This window comes from Pseudophryne corroboree, chromosome 5, assembly GCF_028390025.1.
Source record: "Pseudophryne corroboree isolate aPseCor3 chromosome 5, aPseCor3.hap2, whole genome shotgun sequence".
In the NCBI taxonomy this organism is placed as follows: Eukaryota; Metazoa; Chordata; class Amphibia; order Anura; family Myobatrachidae; genus Pseudophryne; species Pseudophryne corroboree.
The window spans coordinates 844,213,113-844,229,209 of record NC_086448.1 but is presented as its reverse complement, the minus strand read 5'-3'; the positions used below and the strand labels follow the sequence as shown (position 1 = coordinate 844,229,209).

At 52.4% G+C, this 16,097-nt stretch overlaps 1 protein-coding gene across 6 annotated transcripts in view; it reads left to right on the top strand.

The window, feature by feature from the left end:
- The window catches only part of NOS3 (nitric oxide synthase 3), a 271,255-nt gene that overhangs the window by 187,684 nt on the left and 67,474 nt on the right, over positions 1-16,097 (top strand). For all 6 annotated transcript variants that reach the window (XM_063924659.1, XM_063924656.1, XM_063924657.1 and 3 more), the window contains 3 exons: positions 1,943-2,105; positions 2,251-2,342; positions 6,210-6,351. In XM_063924659.1, coding sequence (XP_063780729.1) covers positions 1,943-2,105; positions 2,251-2,342; positions 6,210-6,351 — 397 coding nt within the window. The remainder of the gene's footprint in view (positions 1-1,942; positions 2,106-2,250; positions 2,343-6,209; positions 6,352-16,097) is intronic.

Here is a 16,097-nt window from a genome sequence, read left to right as displayed (position 1 = left end):
CCAACTACCGACCCATCTCTCACTCTCTCCATCTACCGACCCATCTCTCACTCTCTCCAACTACCGACCCATCTCTCACTCTCTCCAATAACCGACCCATCTCTCACTCTCTCCAACTACCGACCCATCTCTCACTCTCTCCAACTACCGACCCATCTCTCACTCTCTCCATCTACCGACCCATCTCTCACTCTCTCCAACTACCGACCCATCTCTCACTCTCTCCAATAACCGACCCATCTCTCACTCTCTCCAACTACCGACCCATCTCTCGCTCTCTCCAACTACCGACCCATCTCTCGCTCTCTCCAACTACCGACCCATCTCTCGCTCTCTCCAACTACCGACCCATCTCTCGCTCTCTCCAACTACCGACCCATCTCTCGCTCTCTCCAACTACCGACCCATCTCTCGCTCTCTCCAACTACCGACCCATCTCTCGCTCTCTCCAACTACCGACCCATCTCTCACTCTCTCCAACTACCGACCCATCTCTCACTCTCTCCAACTACCGACCCATCTCTCACTCTCTCCAACTACCGACCCATCTCTGACTCTCTTCTACTACCGACCCATCTCTCACTCTCTTCTACTACCGACCCATCTCTCACTCTCTCCAACTACCGACCCATCTCTCACTCTCTCCAACTACCGACCCATCTCTCACTCTCTCCAACTACCGACCCATCTCTCACTCTCTCCAACTACCGACCCATCTCTCACTCTCTCCAACTACCGACCCATCTCTGACTCTCTTCTACTACCGACCCATCTCTCACTCTCTTCTACTACCGACCCATGTCTCACTCTCTCCAACTACCGACCCATCTCTCACTCTCTCCAACTACCGACCCATCTCTCACTCCAACTACCGACCCATCTCTCACTCTCTTCTACTACCGACCCATCTCTCTCCTCCCTTTGCCTCCAAACTCCTTGAGCGTACTGTCTACATCCGCCTCACTGCCACAGAATCCTTACTCCTCCGGGCCACAGACACTATCTCCAATCTGTATGTAGAACTTACGCTTCCTTGTTCCGGGACAAGAGATTCTCATGAGATGGCTTGGGAGGCTGACCTGGGAGAAACCTTAGATACGGTGGATTGGGAAGACATATATGCCAAAGTGGCATCTAGTTCCATCTGTGTGCGCATTATAGAGACTGTTTTGTAGATGGTACGCTATTCCCTCCAGGCTGAATACAATGCAAACTAATGCAGGAGATGTGGATCAGACGTTGGGTCATTTCTGCATACATGGTGGAGCTGCCCCAAGCTTGTTTCCTTTTGGAATGAGATTGGCACCCTTGCTAGTACTGTAAAAGCCTTAAATATCCCTTTTCTGCTTCCTGACGCCACTTGCCATCAATGCTCACTGTTCTGGCATTTGGTCCTAGTGGCTACGTGTCAATTAGCAGCTGTAGCCGCAGCCGTGAGGAGGTTATTGATAAAGTATACGTGACTAGACTTCTATGAGACTCTTCCAAAAGCTTTACTAAAACATGGTAGCCGTGGACCTTCGACCTTCACTCTGTACATGGACAAGATTTCCCCACCACCAGTTTCTACCCAATAATTCTGTAGATACGTCCAGCTCTCTTCCCCTCCCCTCTTTTTCTTTTCTCCATCTTTTTCTATGTGGTCGGTCACCCTACTCACCCTACTGTCTGTCCTTCCATTACTCGTATGCTTCTTCTTTTTCTCTATTCTCCAGTGTTCACTATAAAATTGGATGAATCCATACAATGTATACATGCACTGTTGATGCTCCTCATACGCTCGTGGTTATTACATGTTCTTATTGTTTGTGTCTGTTCTATTTTATGGACCTCTGCATAGGCCTCCTGCTGTTTGCCTCTCATTCATTCATTCATTCATCAATAAAGTTTTCTTAAAAAATAAGTAAATAAATTGTCAACAATTTCACAATTGTTGCCCCAGATCGCAGTCGAAGGCTCACGTGGAGCGCCTGAAGGAGGTGGAACAGGAGATTCTGGCCACAGGAACCTATCAACTCAAGGAGACTGAGCTGATCTTTGGGGCCAAGCAGGCATGGAGGAACGCAGCACGATGTGTGGGCAGGATTCAGTGGTCAAAGCTTCAGGTACTTGCCACCGGGGGAGTTTGGAGGATATAAGTGGGGAGCTCCTAGTTTGTTTGTACATCTGCAGATAGTTTACAATGTCTCCTTGGATTTGGCATAGGTGCGTGTCCCGTCCAGTGACCCGCACGTCTGTTTCCCTCTGCAGGTATTTGATGCCAGGGATTGTAGAAGCACGCATGAGATGTTCACCTACATTTGCAACCACATCAAGTATGCCACCAACAAAGGGAACATCAGGTATGAGTGCTGGTCACTATGGACTACACTTCCCCTGGAATACTGATACTTTATCAGTCATGGTGTCTGCTGGTGCACATAACCTGTAGCCACTGTCCTTCATCCTTTATCCTTCCTCTCCTGGTCCTGCTTTTCTGCCGCACTGGTGCTGCTGTGGTTATCTGCTAGTTTGGGGCAGCTGTGTGCCTGGCATTTTGCGTAACGGTACTTCTCCTTGCTGGACATAGGAAGGTTGTTCTCCTTATGTGGTGGCAGCTGCTGGTACCTCTAGGCTTAGGCTGGGACAGCTCCCCACCAAATGTTATGGGCCAGAATCCTAGTGGTGGAGCATGGTGCCGGCTGTCTATGCGTGTCCTACGTGGCTACGTCATTCACTTACACTATGGTTCCACCCAGGACCCTGTAGCCTTTGAAGGTGTTGTAAGATGGATATTGTGCTTGTACAGGCCACGACCACTATTATCAGGCTGGCTGGCTTGGTAGGTCATGCTTATTCCAAGTAAATGTCCTGCTGGCCTCACTGGATGGTCTAGGTCTCTAGGAGGAGAGGTTTAGATTAAGTGGTAGACTAACTGAGTGAGACCTGATGAAGGGAGGTAAGTACTGATATTGGCATACACAGAGATAATACTGGGGTCTATAGTGGTCTTCTTGTTAGTGATAGGCCTTTTTTACAGTAGTAGGGCTTAACCCTATTTGTATATCATAAGGATCTAGGATTCCACCAGCGATAGGTCCCCATCACTTTGCATGGTGAGGCCTACTTACCTGGAATCAGGCTGCCAATAACAGAGTAATTTACAACATGGAATGGTCAGCGCGCTCATTAGTGGAAATTGAGAGAGGGGAAAGAAGGTGTTGCGGGATGGAATACAGCTATAGGTATATGGATGTGTCAGTTTGTTTGTGTATGGATGTAGGTTTAAGGCAATGATCAATCTAATGATGGTTTCTAATCATTCACTTTATTATAGTATAGAGTGTTCGGATATAGTTTGCAGGCTGCCCTTCTATCAGCAACCTCCTTATAATGATTTCATGGTTCCTTATTACACCGTTCCTTCACCACTGTCAGGTGTGTCCTGCAGACTACCCTTTTGCAAGGTATACCTTCCTAATGGTATACCAAAAATGAACCCCAGCTCAGGTAAATGTCAGGTGTACCCTGCGGGTCACCTTTACCATAGGAGTGGTGGGTACCTATGTTCCCTCTGAAACTGTGTCTTACTTGAATGTTTGGGGGGTATGACCAGTGCGGCGTCCCGCCTGTCAGTCCCCTCTCATGTGCAGCACTGAGGTGTGGGGTCGTGGGCTGTGTGTGGGCTGAATGTGGTGTTAATTAGCAAGTTCCCAACGCGTTTCAGCACGGATGCCTTTGTCAAAGGGAACTTGCTAATTAACACCACATTCATCCACAGATCTCCCTCTCCGGCCGGAGAAGAGAACGCAGCAGAATTCACCCCAGACAGAGCGCTCATGTGACATCGCACGTGACGCGCGAACCCGGAAGTGGTAGACGGGACCCGTGGACGGAGGAGACCGGCGGCTGCTGGGGCAGCGCGCGGACCAAAGGAGACAGAGGACACTGAGGAAGAGGACTGATAGCCTGAGGTGGGGAAGGAAGAGACGCGGTCACCGGCGGTAGGCAGAGACCTGCCCCCGGCGGTAAGTGTAAGACACACAGCCCACGACCCCACACCTCAGTGCTGCACATGAGAGGGGACTGACAGGCGGGACGCCGCACTGGTCATACCCCCCAAACATTCAAGTAAGACACAGCTTCAGAGGGAACATAGGTACCCACCACTCCTATGGTAAAGGTGACCCACAGGGTACACCTGACATTTACCTGAGCTGGAGTTCATTTTTGGTATACCATTAGGAAGGTATACCTTGCAAAGGGTAGTCTGCAGGACACACCTGACAGTGGTGAAGGAACGGTGTAATAAGGAACCATGAAATCATGATAAGGAGGTTGCTGATAGAAGGGCAGCCTGCAAACTATGGCCCTCATTCCGAGTTGTTCGCTCGCAAGCTGCTTTTAGCAGCTTTACACACGCTAAGCCGCCGCCTACTGGGAGTGAATCTTAGCTTCTTAAAATTGCGAACGAAAGATTCGCAATATTGCGAAAAGACATCTCTGTGCAGTTTCTGAGTAGCTCGAGACTTACTCGGCCACTGCGATCAGTTCAGTCAGTTTCGTTCCTGGTTTGACGTCACAAACACACCCAGCGTTCGCCCAGACACTCCTCCATTTCTCCAGCCACTCCCGCGTTTTTCCCAGAAACGGTAGCGTTTTTTCCCACACGCCCATAAAACGGCCTGTTTCCGCCCAGAAACACCCACTTCCTGTCAATCACATTACGATCACCAGAACGAAGAAAAAGCTGTGAGTAAAATTCCTAACTGCATAGCAAATTTACTTGGCGCAGTCGCAGTGCGAACATTGCGCATGCGCACTAAGCGGAAAATCGCTGCGATGCGAAGAAATTTACCGAGCGAACAACTCTGAATGACCACCTATATCCGAACACTCTATACTATAATAAAGTGAATGATTAGAAACCATCATTAGATTGATCATTGCCTTAAACCTACATCCATATACCTATAGCTGTATTCCATCCCGCAACACCTTCTTTCCCATCTCTCAATTTCCACTAATGAGCGCGCTGACCATTCCATGTTGTAAATTCCACTGCAGGAGGTAGGACGCCTTCAGGTCCAGCAGCACTCGTTAGCATTTTTTCCTCCTGTGAGCGCAGCCTCCATCCATTTGAAAAAGCAATAACAGAGTAAGCCTAAGGCATTTTCCAATGAGTAGTGGATAAAATATTTATTACAGGTTGAGTATCCCTTATCCAGAATTCAAAATCCCACATTTTTGGGTCCCCTACTGAGATAATGACATATATATTATGTGTATATATAGATATAGTATATAGATATATATGTGTCATTATCTCAATAGGGGAACAAAAAATGTGGGATTTTTAATTTTGGATAAGGGATACTCAACCTGTATTGGTTCCTCTTACTAATGTTAGTACCGCCAGGGTAACGGAGTATCTCTTGGCGTGGATTTAATAAAAAGTTGCCTCAATAAGAGACTCTTTAATCTTACTCGTCACCAAATTTTGTTAGCTGCACCCCTGTATCCGGCTGGATGCCTATCTCAGTAATTGAAAGCGAGCGTCTTAGTAAGAAGGTTCCATTATATGCCGGTCCTCGCAACCCCCACTCCCACCCCCACCTGGGAATCACAGAGAGAAACCAGAGGAAGGGAACAATTACAATAAATGACATTCACCGTTATTAAGGCAACGCTTCAATTTGTATTGTAATATATTACTGTTATCATTGTGTATATACAGTATATGAATAAAATGTTTTCCTTTTTGGGGGCTGAGATTCTTGTTAATTGTACGGACACATTGCACCACATCCCCTAACAAATCTCCCACATAGAGGACCAGGCCTGGCCGTGCCCGGGAGATCGGAAGTTGGCAGCGTTCACTCCCAGGATACGCCTGTTCTGCATCTACCTTCTCATGATGGGTGGCTGCTCCTAGGGCAGTGCTATGTGTCCTACCTCCAGGCTGACTAATCTAGGCCAGCCGGCCCCACCGCACCAAGAGGCAGCGGGAATCACCAGAGGAGGGACAGAGATGACAGCAGCTGAGCTGGGATGGTTACCCTGAGATTCCTCATGTATATGTTTTATATTTGCAGAAAGATGATTAGATCCACTCTGTACAGCCCACGTACAGTCCCGACATCTCCAGCTGCCATCCACATGCCACCAAATGGCGGTGGCTCTGGCCTCCAGGCGTAGCATTCTGTCACACCTCTGCCTTCTATCCATAGGTCGGCCATCACCATCTTCCCTCAGAGAATAGATGGAACCTCAGATTTCAGGATCTGGAATAGTCAGCTAATTCGGTATGCGGGATACAGGCAGGAGGATGACACGGTCATTGGGGATCCTATCAACGTGGAGCTGACGGAGGTGGGATACTATTCCGTGTCACTTTCCTCCTACAGCCTCACCCTCCATATCATCTGTGTCCTCCACTCACTCTCCTCCTGCAGCCTCACCCTCCATATCATCTGTGTCCTCTACTCACTTTCCTCCTACAGCCTCACCCTCCATATCATCTGTGTCCTCCACTCACTCTCCTCCTGCAGCTTCACCCTCCATATCATCTGTGTCCTCTACTCACTCTCCTCCTGCAGCCTCACCCTCCATATCATCTGTGTCCTCCACTCACTCTCCTCCTGCAGCCTCACCCTCCATATCATCTGTGTCCTCTACTCACTCTCCTCCTGCAGCCTCACCCTCCATATCATCTGTGTCCTCCACTCACTCTCCTCCTGCAGCCTCACCCTCCATATCATCTGTGTCCTCTACTCACTCTCCTCCTGCAGCTACACCCTCCATATCATCTGTGTCCTCTACTCACTCTCCTCCTGCAGCTTCACCCTCCATATCATCTGTGTCCTCCACTCACTCTCCTCCTGCAGCCTCACCCTCCATATCATCTGTGTCCTCTACTCACTCTCCTCCTGCAGCCTCACCCTCCATATCATCTGTGTCCTCTACTCACTCTCCTCCTGCAGCCTCACCCTCCATATCATCTGTGTCCTCCACTCACTCTCCTCCTGCAGCTTCACCCTCCATATCATCTGTGTCCTCTACTCACTCTCCTCCTGCAGCCTCACCCTCCATATCATCTGTGTCCTCCACTCACTCTCCTCCTGCAGCCTCACCCTCCATATCATCTGTGTCCTCTACTCACTCTCCTCCTGCAGCCTCACCCTCCATATCATCTGTGTCCTCCACTCACTCTCCTCCTGCAGCCTCCCCCTCCATATCATCTGTGTCCTCTACTCACTCTCCTCCTGCAGCCTCACCCTCCATATGATCTGTGTCCTCCACTCACTCTTCTCCTGCAGCCTCACCCTCCATATCATCTGTGTCCTCCACTCACTCTCCTCCTGCAGCCTCACCCTCCATATCATCTGTGTCCTCCACTCACTCTCCTCCTGCAGCCTCACCCTCCATATCATCTGTGTCCTCTACTCACTCTCCTCCTGCAGCCTCACCCTCCATATCATCTGTGTCCTCCACTCTCATCCTGCAGCCTCACCCTCCATATCATCTGTGTCCTCCACTCACTCTCCTCCTGCAGCCTCACCCTCCATATCCTCTGTGTCCTCCACTCACTCTCCTCCTGCAGCCTCACCCTCCATATCATCTGTGTCCTCTACTCACTCTCCTCCTGCAGCCTCACCCTCCATATCATCTGTGTCCTCCACTCACTCTCCTCCTGCAGCCTCACCCTCCATATCCTCTGTGTCCTCCACTCACTCTCCTCCTGCAGCCTCACCCTCCATATCAACTGTGTCCTCCACTCACTCTCCTCCTGCAGCCTCACCCTCCATGTCATCTGTGTCCTCTACTCACTCTCCTCCTGCAGCCTCACCCTCCATATCATCTGTGTCCTCTACTCACTCTCCTCCTCCTCCTGCAGCCTCACCCTCCATATCATCTGTGTCCCCCACTCACTCTCCTCCTGCAGCCTCACCCTCCATATCATCTGTGTCCTCTACTCACTCTCCTCCTGCAGCCTCACCCTCCATATCATCTGTGTCCTCTACTCACTCTTCTCCTGCAGCTTTACCCTCCATATCATCTGTGTCCTCTACTCACACTCCTCCTGCAGCCTCACCCTCCATATCATCTGTGTCCTCTACTCACTCTCCTCCTGCAGCTTCACCCTCCATATCATCTGTGTCCTCTACTCACTCTCCTCCTGCAGCCTCAGCCTCCATATCATCTGTGTCCTCTACTCACTCTCCTCCTGCAGCCTCACCCTCCATATCATCTGTGTCCTCCACTCTCATCCTGCAGCCTCACCCTCCATATCATCTGTGTCCTCTACTCACTCTCCTCCTGCAGCCTCACCCTCCATATCATCTGTGTCCTCCACTCACTCTCCTCCTGCAGCCTCACCCTCCATATCATCTGTGTCCTCCACTCTCATCCTGCAGCCTCACCCTCCATATCATCTGTGTCCTCCACACACTCTCCTCCTGCAGCCTCACCCTCCATATCATCTGTGTCCTCCACTCACTCTCCTCCTGCAGCCTCACCCTCCATATCATCTGTGTCCTCCACTCTCATCCTGCAGCCTCACCCTCCATATCATCTGTGTCCTCCACTCACTCTCCTCCTGCAGCCTCACCCTCCATATCATCTGTGTCCTCCACTCTCATCCTGCAGCCTCACCCTCCATATCATCTGTGTCCTCCACTCACTCTCCTCCTGCAGCCTCACCCTCCATATCATCTGTGTCCTCCACTCACTCTCCTCCTGCAGCCTCACCCTCCATATCATCTGTGTCCTCCACTCACTCTCCTCCTGCAGCCTCACCCTCCATATCATCTGTGTCCTCCACTCTCATCCTGCAGCCTCACCCTCCATATCATCTGTGTCCTCCACTCACTCTCCTCCTGCAGCCTCACCCTCCATATCATCTGTGTCCTCCACTCACTCTCCTCCTGCAGCCTCACCCTCCATATCATCTGTGTCCTCCACTCACTCTCCTCCTGCAGCCTCACCCTCCATATCATCTGTGTCCTCCACTCTCATCCTGCAGCCTCACCCTCCATATCATCTGTGTCCTCCACTCACTCTCCTCCTGCAGCCTCACCCTCCATATCATCTGTGTCCTCCACTCACTCTCCTCCTGCAGCCTCACCCTCCATGTCATCTGTGTCCTCTACTCACTCTCCTCCTGCAGCCTCACACTCCATATCATCTGTGTCCTCCACTCTCATCCTGCAGCCTCACCCTCCATATCATCTGTGTCCTCCACTCACTCTCCTCCTGCAGCCTCACCCTCCATATCATCTGTGTCCTTTACTCATTCTCCTCCTGCAGCCTCACCCTCCATATCATCTGTGTCCTCCTCCTCTCACTCTCCTCCTGCAGCCTCACCCTCCATATCATCTGTGTCCTCCACTCACTCTCCTCCTGCAGCCTCACCCTCCATATCATCTGTGTCCTCCTCCTCTCACTCTCCTCCTGCAGCCTCACCCTCCATATCATCTGTGTCCTCCACTCACTCTCCTCCTGCAGCCTCACCCTCCATATCATCTGTGTCCTCCACTCTCATCCTGCAGCCTCACCCTCCATATCATCTGTGTCCTCCACACACTCTCCTCCTGCAGCCTCACCCTCCATATCATCTGTGTCATCCACTCACTCTCCTCCTGCAGCCTCACCCTCCATATCATCTGTGTCCTCCACTCTCATCCTGCAGCCTCACCCTCCATATCATCTGTGTCCTCCACTCACTCTCCTCCTGCAGCCTCACCCTCCATATCATCTGTGTCCTCCACTCTCATCCTGCAGCCTCACCCTCCATATCATCTGTGTCCTCCACTCACTCTCCTCCTGCAGCCTCACCCTCCATATCATCTGTGTCCTCCACTCACTCTCCTCCTGCAGCCTCACCCTCCATATCATCTGTGTCCTCCACTCACTCTCCTCCTGCAGCCTCACCCTCCATATCATCTGTGTCCTCCACTCTCATCCTGCAGCCTCACCCTCCATATCATCTGTGTCCTCCACTCACTCTCCTCCTGCAGCCTCACCCTCCATATCATCTGTGTCCTCCACTCACTCTCCTCCTGAAGCCTCACCCTCCATATCATCTGTGTCCTCCACTCACTCTCCTCCTGCAGCCTCACCCTCCACATCATCTGTGTCCTCCACTCTCATCCTGCAGCCTCACCCTCCATATCATCTGTGTCCTCCACTCACTCTCCTCCTGCAGCCTCACCCTCCATATCCTCTGTGTCCTCCACTCACTCTCCTCCTGCAGCCTCACCCTCCATATCATCTGTGTCCTCTACTCACTCTCCTCCTGCAGCCTCACCCTCCATATCATCTGTGTCCTCCACTCTCATCCTGCAGCCTCACCCTCCATATCATCTGTGTCCTCCACTCACTCTCCTCCTGCAGCCTCACCCTCCATATCCTCTGTGTCCTCCACTCACTCTCCTCCTGCAGCCTCACCCTCCATATCCTCTGTGTCCTCCACTCACTCTCCTCCTGCAGCCTCACCCTCCATATCCTCTGTGTCCTCCACTCACTCTCCTCCTGCAGCCTCACCCTCCATATCATCTGTGTCCTCTACTCACTCTCCTCCTGCAGCCTCACCCTCCATATCATCTGTGTCCTCCACTCTCATCCTGCAGCCTCACCCTCCATATCATCTGTGTCCTCCACTCACTCTCCTCCTGCAGCCTCACCCTCCATATCCTCTGTGTCCTCCACTCACTCTCCTCCTGCAGCCTCACCCTCCATATCATCTGTGTCCTCCACTCACTCTCCTCCTGCAGCCTCACCTTCCATGTCATCTGTGTCCTCTACTCACTCTCCTCCTGCAGCCTCACCCTCCATATCATCTGTGTCCTCTACTCACTCTCCTCCTCCTCCTGCAGCCTCACCCTCCATATCATCTGTGTCCCCCACTCACTCTCCTCCTGCAGCCTCACCCTCCATATCATCTGTGTCCTCTACTCACTCTCCTCCTGCAGCCTCACCCTCCATATCATCTGTGTCCTCTACTCACTCTTCTCCTGCAGCTTTACCCTCCATATCATCTGTGTCCTCTACTCACTCTCCTCCTGCAGCTTCACCCTCCATATCATCTGTGTCCTCTACTCACTCTTCTCCTGCAGCTTTACCCTCCATATCATCTGTGTCCTCTACTCACTCTCCTCCTGCAGCCTCACCCTCCATATCATCTGTGTCCTCCACTCTCATCCTGCAGCCTCACCCTCCATATCATCTGTGTCCTCCACACACTCTCCTCCTGCAGCCTCACCCTCCATATCATCTGTGTCCTCCACTCACTCTCCTCCTGCAGCCTCACCCTCCATATCATCTGTGTCCTCCACTCTCATCCTGCAGCCTCACCCTCCATATCATCTGTGTTCTCCACTCACTCTCCTCCTGCAGCCTCACCCTCCATATCATCTGTGTCCTCCACTCACTCTCCTCCTGCAGCCTCACCCTCCATATCATCTGTGTCCTCCACTCACTCTCCTCCTGCAGCCTCACCCTCCATATCATCTGTGTCCTCCACTCTCATCCTGCAGCCTCACCCTCCATATCATCTGTGTCCTCCACTCACTCTCCTCCTGCAGCCTCACCCTCCATATCATCTGTGTCCTCCACTCACTCTCCTCCTGCAGCCTCACCCTCCATATCATCTGTGTCCTCCACTCACTCTCCTCCTGCAGCCTCACCCTCCATATCATCTGTGTCCTCCACTCTCATCCTGCAGCCTCACCCTCCATATCATCTGTGTCCTCCACTCACTCTCCTCCTGCAGCCTCACCCTCCATATCATCTGTGTCCTCCACTCTCATCCTGCAGCCTCACCCTCCATATCATCTGTGTCCTCCACTCACTCTCCTCCTGCAGCCTCACGCTCCATATCATCTGTGTCCTCCACTCACTCTCCTCCTGCAGCCTCACCCTCCATATCATCTGTGTCCTCCACTCACTCTCCTCCTGCAGCCTCACCCTCCATATCATCTGTGTCCTCCACTCACTCTCCTCCTGCAGCCTCACCCTCCATATCATCTGTGTCCTCCACTCTCATCCTGCAGCCTCACCCTCCATATCATCTGTGTCCTCCACTCACTCTCCTCCTGCAGCCTCACCCTCCATATCCTCTGTGTCCTCCACTCACTCTCCTCCTGCAGCCTCACCCTCCATATCATCTGTGTCCTCCACTCACTCTCCTCCTGCAGCCTCACCCTCCATGTCATCTGTGTCCTCTACTCACTCTCCTCCTGCAGCCTCACCCTCCATATCATCTGTGTCCTCCACTCTCATCCTGCAGCCTCACCCTCCATATCATCTGTGTCCTCCACTCACTCTCCTCCTGCAGCCTCACCCTCCATATCATCTGTGTCCTCCACTCTCATCCTGCAGCCTCACCCTCCATATCATCTGTGTCCTCCACTCACTCTCCTCCTGCAGCCTCACCCTCCATATCATCTGTGTCCTCCACTCACTCTCCTCCTGCAGCCTCACCCTCCATATCATCTGTGTCCTCCACTCACTCTCATCCTGCAGCCTCACCCTCCATATCATCTGTGTCCTCCACTCTCATCCTGCAGCCTCACCCTCCATATCATCTGTGTCCTCCACTCACTCTCCTCCTGCAGCCTCACCCTCCATATCCTCTGTGTCCTCCACTCACTCTCCTCCTGCAGCCTCACCCTCCATATCATCTGTGTCCTCCACTCACTCTCCTCCTGCAGCCTCACCCTCCATGTCATCTGTGTCCTCTACTCACTCTCCTCCTGCAGCCTCACCCTCCATATCATCTGTGTCCTCTACTCACTCTCCTCCTCCTCCTGCAGCCTCACCCTCCATATCATCTGTGTCACCCACTCACTCTCCTCCTGCAGCCTCACCCTCCATATCATCTGTGTCCTCTACTCACTCTCCTTCTGCAGCCTCACCCTCCATATCATCTGTGTCCTCTACTCACTCTTCTCCTGCAGCTTTACCCTCCATATCATCTGTGTCCTCTACTCACTCTCCTCCTGCAGCTTCACCCTCCATATCATCTGTGTCCTCTACTCACTCTCCTCCTGCAGCCTCACCCTCCATATCATCTGTGTCCTCCACTCACTCTCCTCCTGCAGCCTCACCCTCCATATCATCTGTGTCCTCCACTCTCATCCTGCAGCCTCACCCTCCATATCATCTGTGTCCTCCACTCACTCTCCTCCTGCAGCCTCACCCTCCATATCATCTGTGTCCTCCACTCTCATCCTGCAGCCTCACCCTCCATATCATCTGTGTTCTCCACTCACTCTCCTCCTGCAGCCTCACCCTCCATATCATCTGTGTCCTCCACTCACTCTCCTCCTGCAGCCTCACCCTCCATATCATCTGTGTCCTCCACTCACTCTCCTCCTGCAGCCTCACCCTCCATATCATCTGTGTCCTCCACTCTCATCCTGCAGCCTCACCCTCCATATCATCTGTGTCCTCCACTCACTCTCCTCCTGCAGCCTCACCCTCCATATCATCTGTGTCCTCCACTCACTCTCCTCCTGCAGCCTCACCCTCCATATCATCTGTGTCCTCCACTCACTCTCCTCCTGCAGCCTCACCCTCCATATCATCTGTGTCCTCCACTCTCATCCTGCAGCCTCACCCTCCATATCATCTGTGTCCTCCACTCACTCTCCTCCTGCAGCCTCACCCTCCATATCCTCTCTGTCCTCCACTCACTCTCCTCCTGCAGCCTCACCCTCCATATCATCTGTGTCCTCCACTCACTCTCCTCCTGCAGCCTCACCCTCCATGTCATCTGTGTCCTCTACTCACTCTCCTCCTGCAGCCTCACCCTCCATATCATCTGTGTCCTCTACTCACTCTTCTCCTGCAGCTTTACCCTCCATATCATCTGTGTCCCCCACTCACTCTCCTCCTGCAGCCTCCCCCTCCATATCATCTGTGTCCTCCACTCACTCTCCTCCTGCAGCCTCACCCTCCATATCCTCTGTGTCCTCCACTCACTCTCCTCCTGCAGCCTCACCCTCCATATCATCTGTGTCCCCCACTCACTCTCCTCCTGCAGCCTCACCCTCCATATCATCTGTGACCACTACTCACTCTCCTCCTGCAGCCTCACCCTCCATATCATCTGTGTCCTCTACTCACTCTTCTCCTGCAGCTTTACCCTCCATATCATCTGTGTCCTCTACTCACTCTCCTCCTGCAGCTACACCCTCCATATCATCTGTGTCCTCTACTCACTCTCCTCCTGCAGCCTCAGCCTCCATATCATCTGTGTCCTCTACTCACTCTCCTCCTGCAGCCTCACCCTCCATATCATCTGTGTCCTCCACTCACTCTCCTCCTGCAGCTTCACCCTCCATATCATCTGTGTCCTCTACTCACTCTCCTCCTGCAGCCTCACCCTCCATATCATCTGTGTCCTCCACTCACTCTCCTCCTGCAGCCTCACCCTCCATATCATCTGTGTCCTCCACTCTCATCCTGCAGCCTCACCCTCCATATCATCTGTGTCCTCTACTCACTCTCCTCCTGCAGCCTCACCCTCCATGTCATCTGTGTCCTCTACTCACTCTCCTCCTGCAGCCTCACCCTCCATATCATCTGTGTCCTCTACTCACTCTCCTCCTGCAGCCTCACCCTCCATATCATCTGTGTCCTCTACTCACTCTCCTCCTGCAGCCTCACCCTCCATATCATCTGTGTCCTCTACTCACTCTCCTCCTGCAGCCTCACCCTCCATATCATCTGTGTCCTCTACTCACTCTTCTCCTGCAGCTTTACCCTCCATATCATCTGTGTCCTCCACTCACTCTTCTCCTGCAGCTTCACCCTCCATATCATCTGTGTCCTCTACTCACTCTCCTCCTGCAGCCTCACCCTCCATATCATCTGTGTCCTCCTCTCTCACTCTCCTCCTGCAGCCTCACCCTCCATGTCATCTGTGTCCTCCACTCACTCTCCTCCTGCAGCCTCATCCTCTATATCATCTGTGTCCTCTACTCACTCTCCTCCTCCTCCTGCAGCCTCACCCTCCATATCATCTGTGTCCTCTACTCACTCTCCTCCTGCAGCCTCACCCTCCATATCATCTGTGTCCTCCACTCACTCTCCTCCTGCAGCCTCACCCTCCATATCATCTGTGTCCTCTACTCACTCTCCTCCTGCAGCCTCACCCTCCATATCATCTGTGTCCTCCACTCACTCTCCTCCTGCAGCCTCACCCTCCATATCATCTGTGTCCTCTACTCACTCTCCTCCTGCAGCCTCACCCTCCATATCATCTGTGTCCTCTACTCACTCTTCTCCTGCAGCTTCACCCTCCATATCATCTGTGTCCTCTACTCACTCTCCTCCTGCAGCCTCACCCTCCATATCATCTGTGTCCTCCACTCACTCTCCTCCTGCAGCCTCACACTCCATATCATCTGTGTCCTCTACTCACTCTCCTCCTGCAGCCTCACCCTCCATATCATCTGTGTCCTCCACTCACTCTCCTCCTGCAGCCTCACCCTCCATATCATCTGTGTCCTCTACTCACTCTCCTCCTGCAGCCTCACCCTCCATATCATCTGTGTCCTCTACTCACTCTTCTCCTGCAGCTTCACCCTCCATATCATCTGTGTCCTCTACTCACTCTCCTCCTGCAGCCTCACCCTCCATATCATCTGTGTCCTCCTCTCTCACTCTCCTCCTGCAGCCTCAACCTCCATATCATCTGTGTCCTCTACTCACTCTCCTCCTCCTGCAGCCTCACCCTCCATATCATCTGTGTCCTCCACTCACTCTCCTCCTGCAGCCTCACCCTCCATATCATCTGTGTCCTCCACTCACTCTCCTCCTGCAGCCTCACCCTCCATATCATCTGTGTCCTCCTCTCTCACTCTCCTCCTGCAGCCTCACCCTCCATATCATCTGTGTCCTCTACTCACTCTCCTCCTGCAGCCTCACCCTCCATATCATCTGTGTCCTCTACTCACTCTCCTCCTGCAGCCTCACCCTCCATATCATCTGTGTCCTCTACTCACTCTTCTCCTGCAGCTTCACCCTCCATATCATCTGTGTCCTCTACTCACTCTCCTCCTGCAGCCTCACCCTCCATATCATCTGCGTCCTCCTCTCTCACTCTCCTC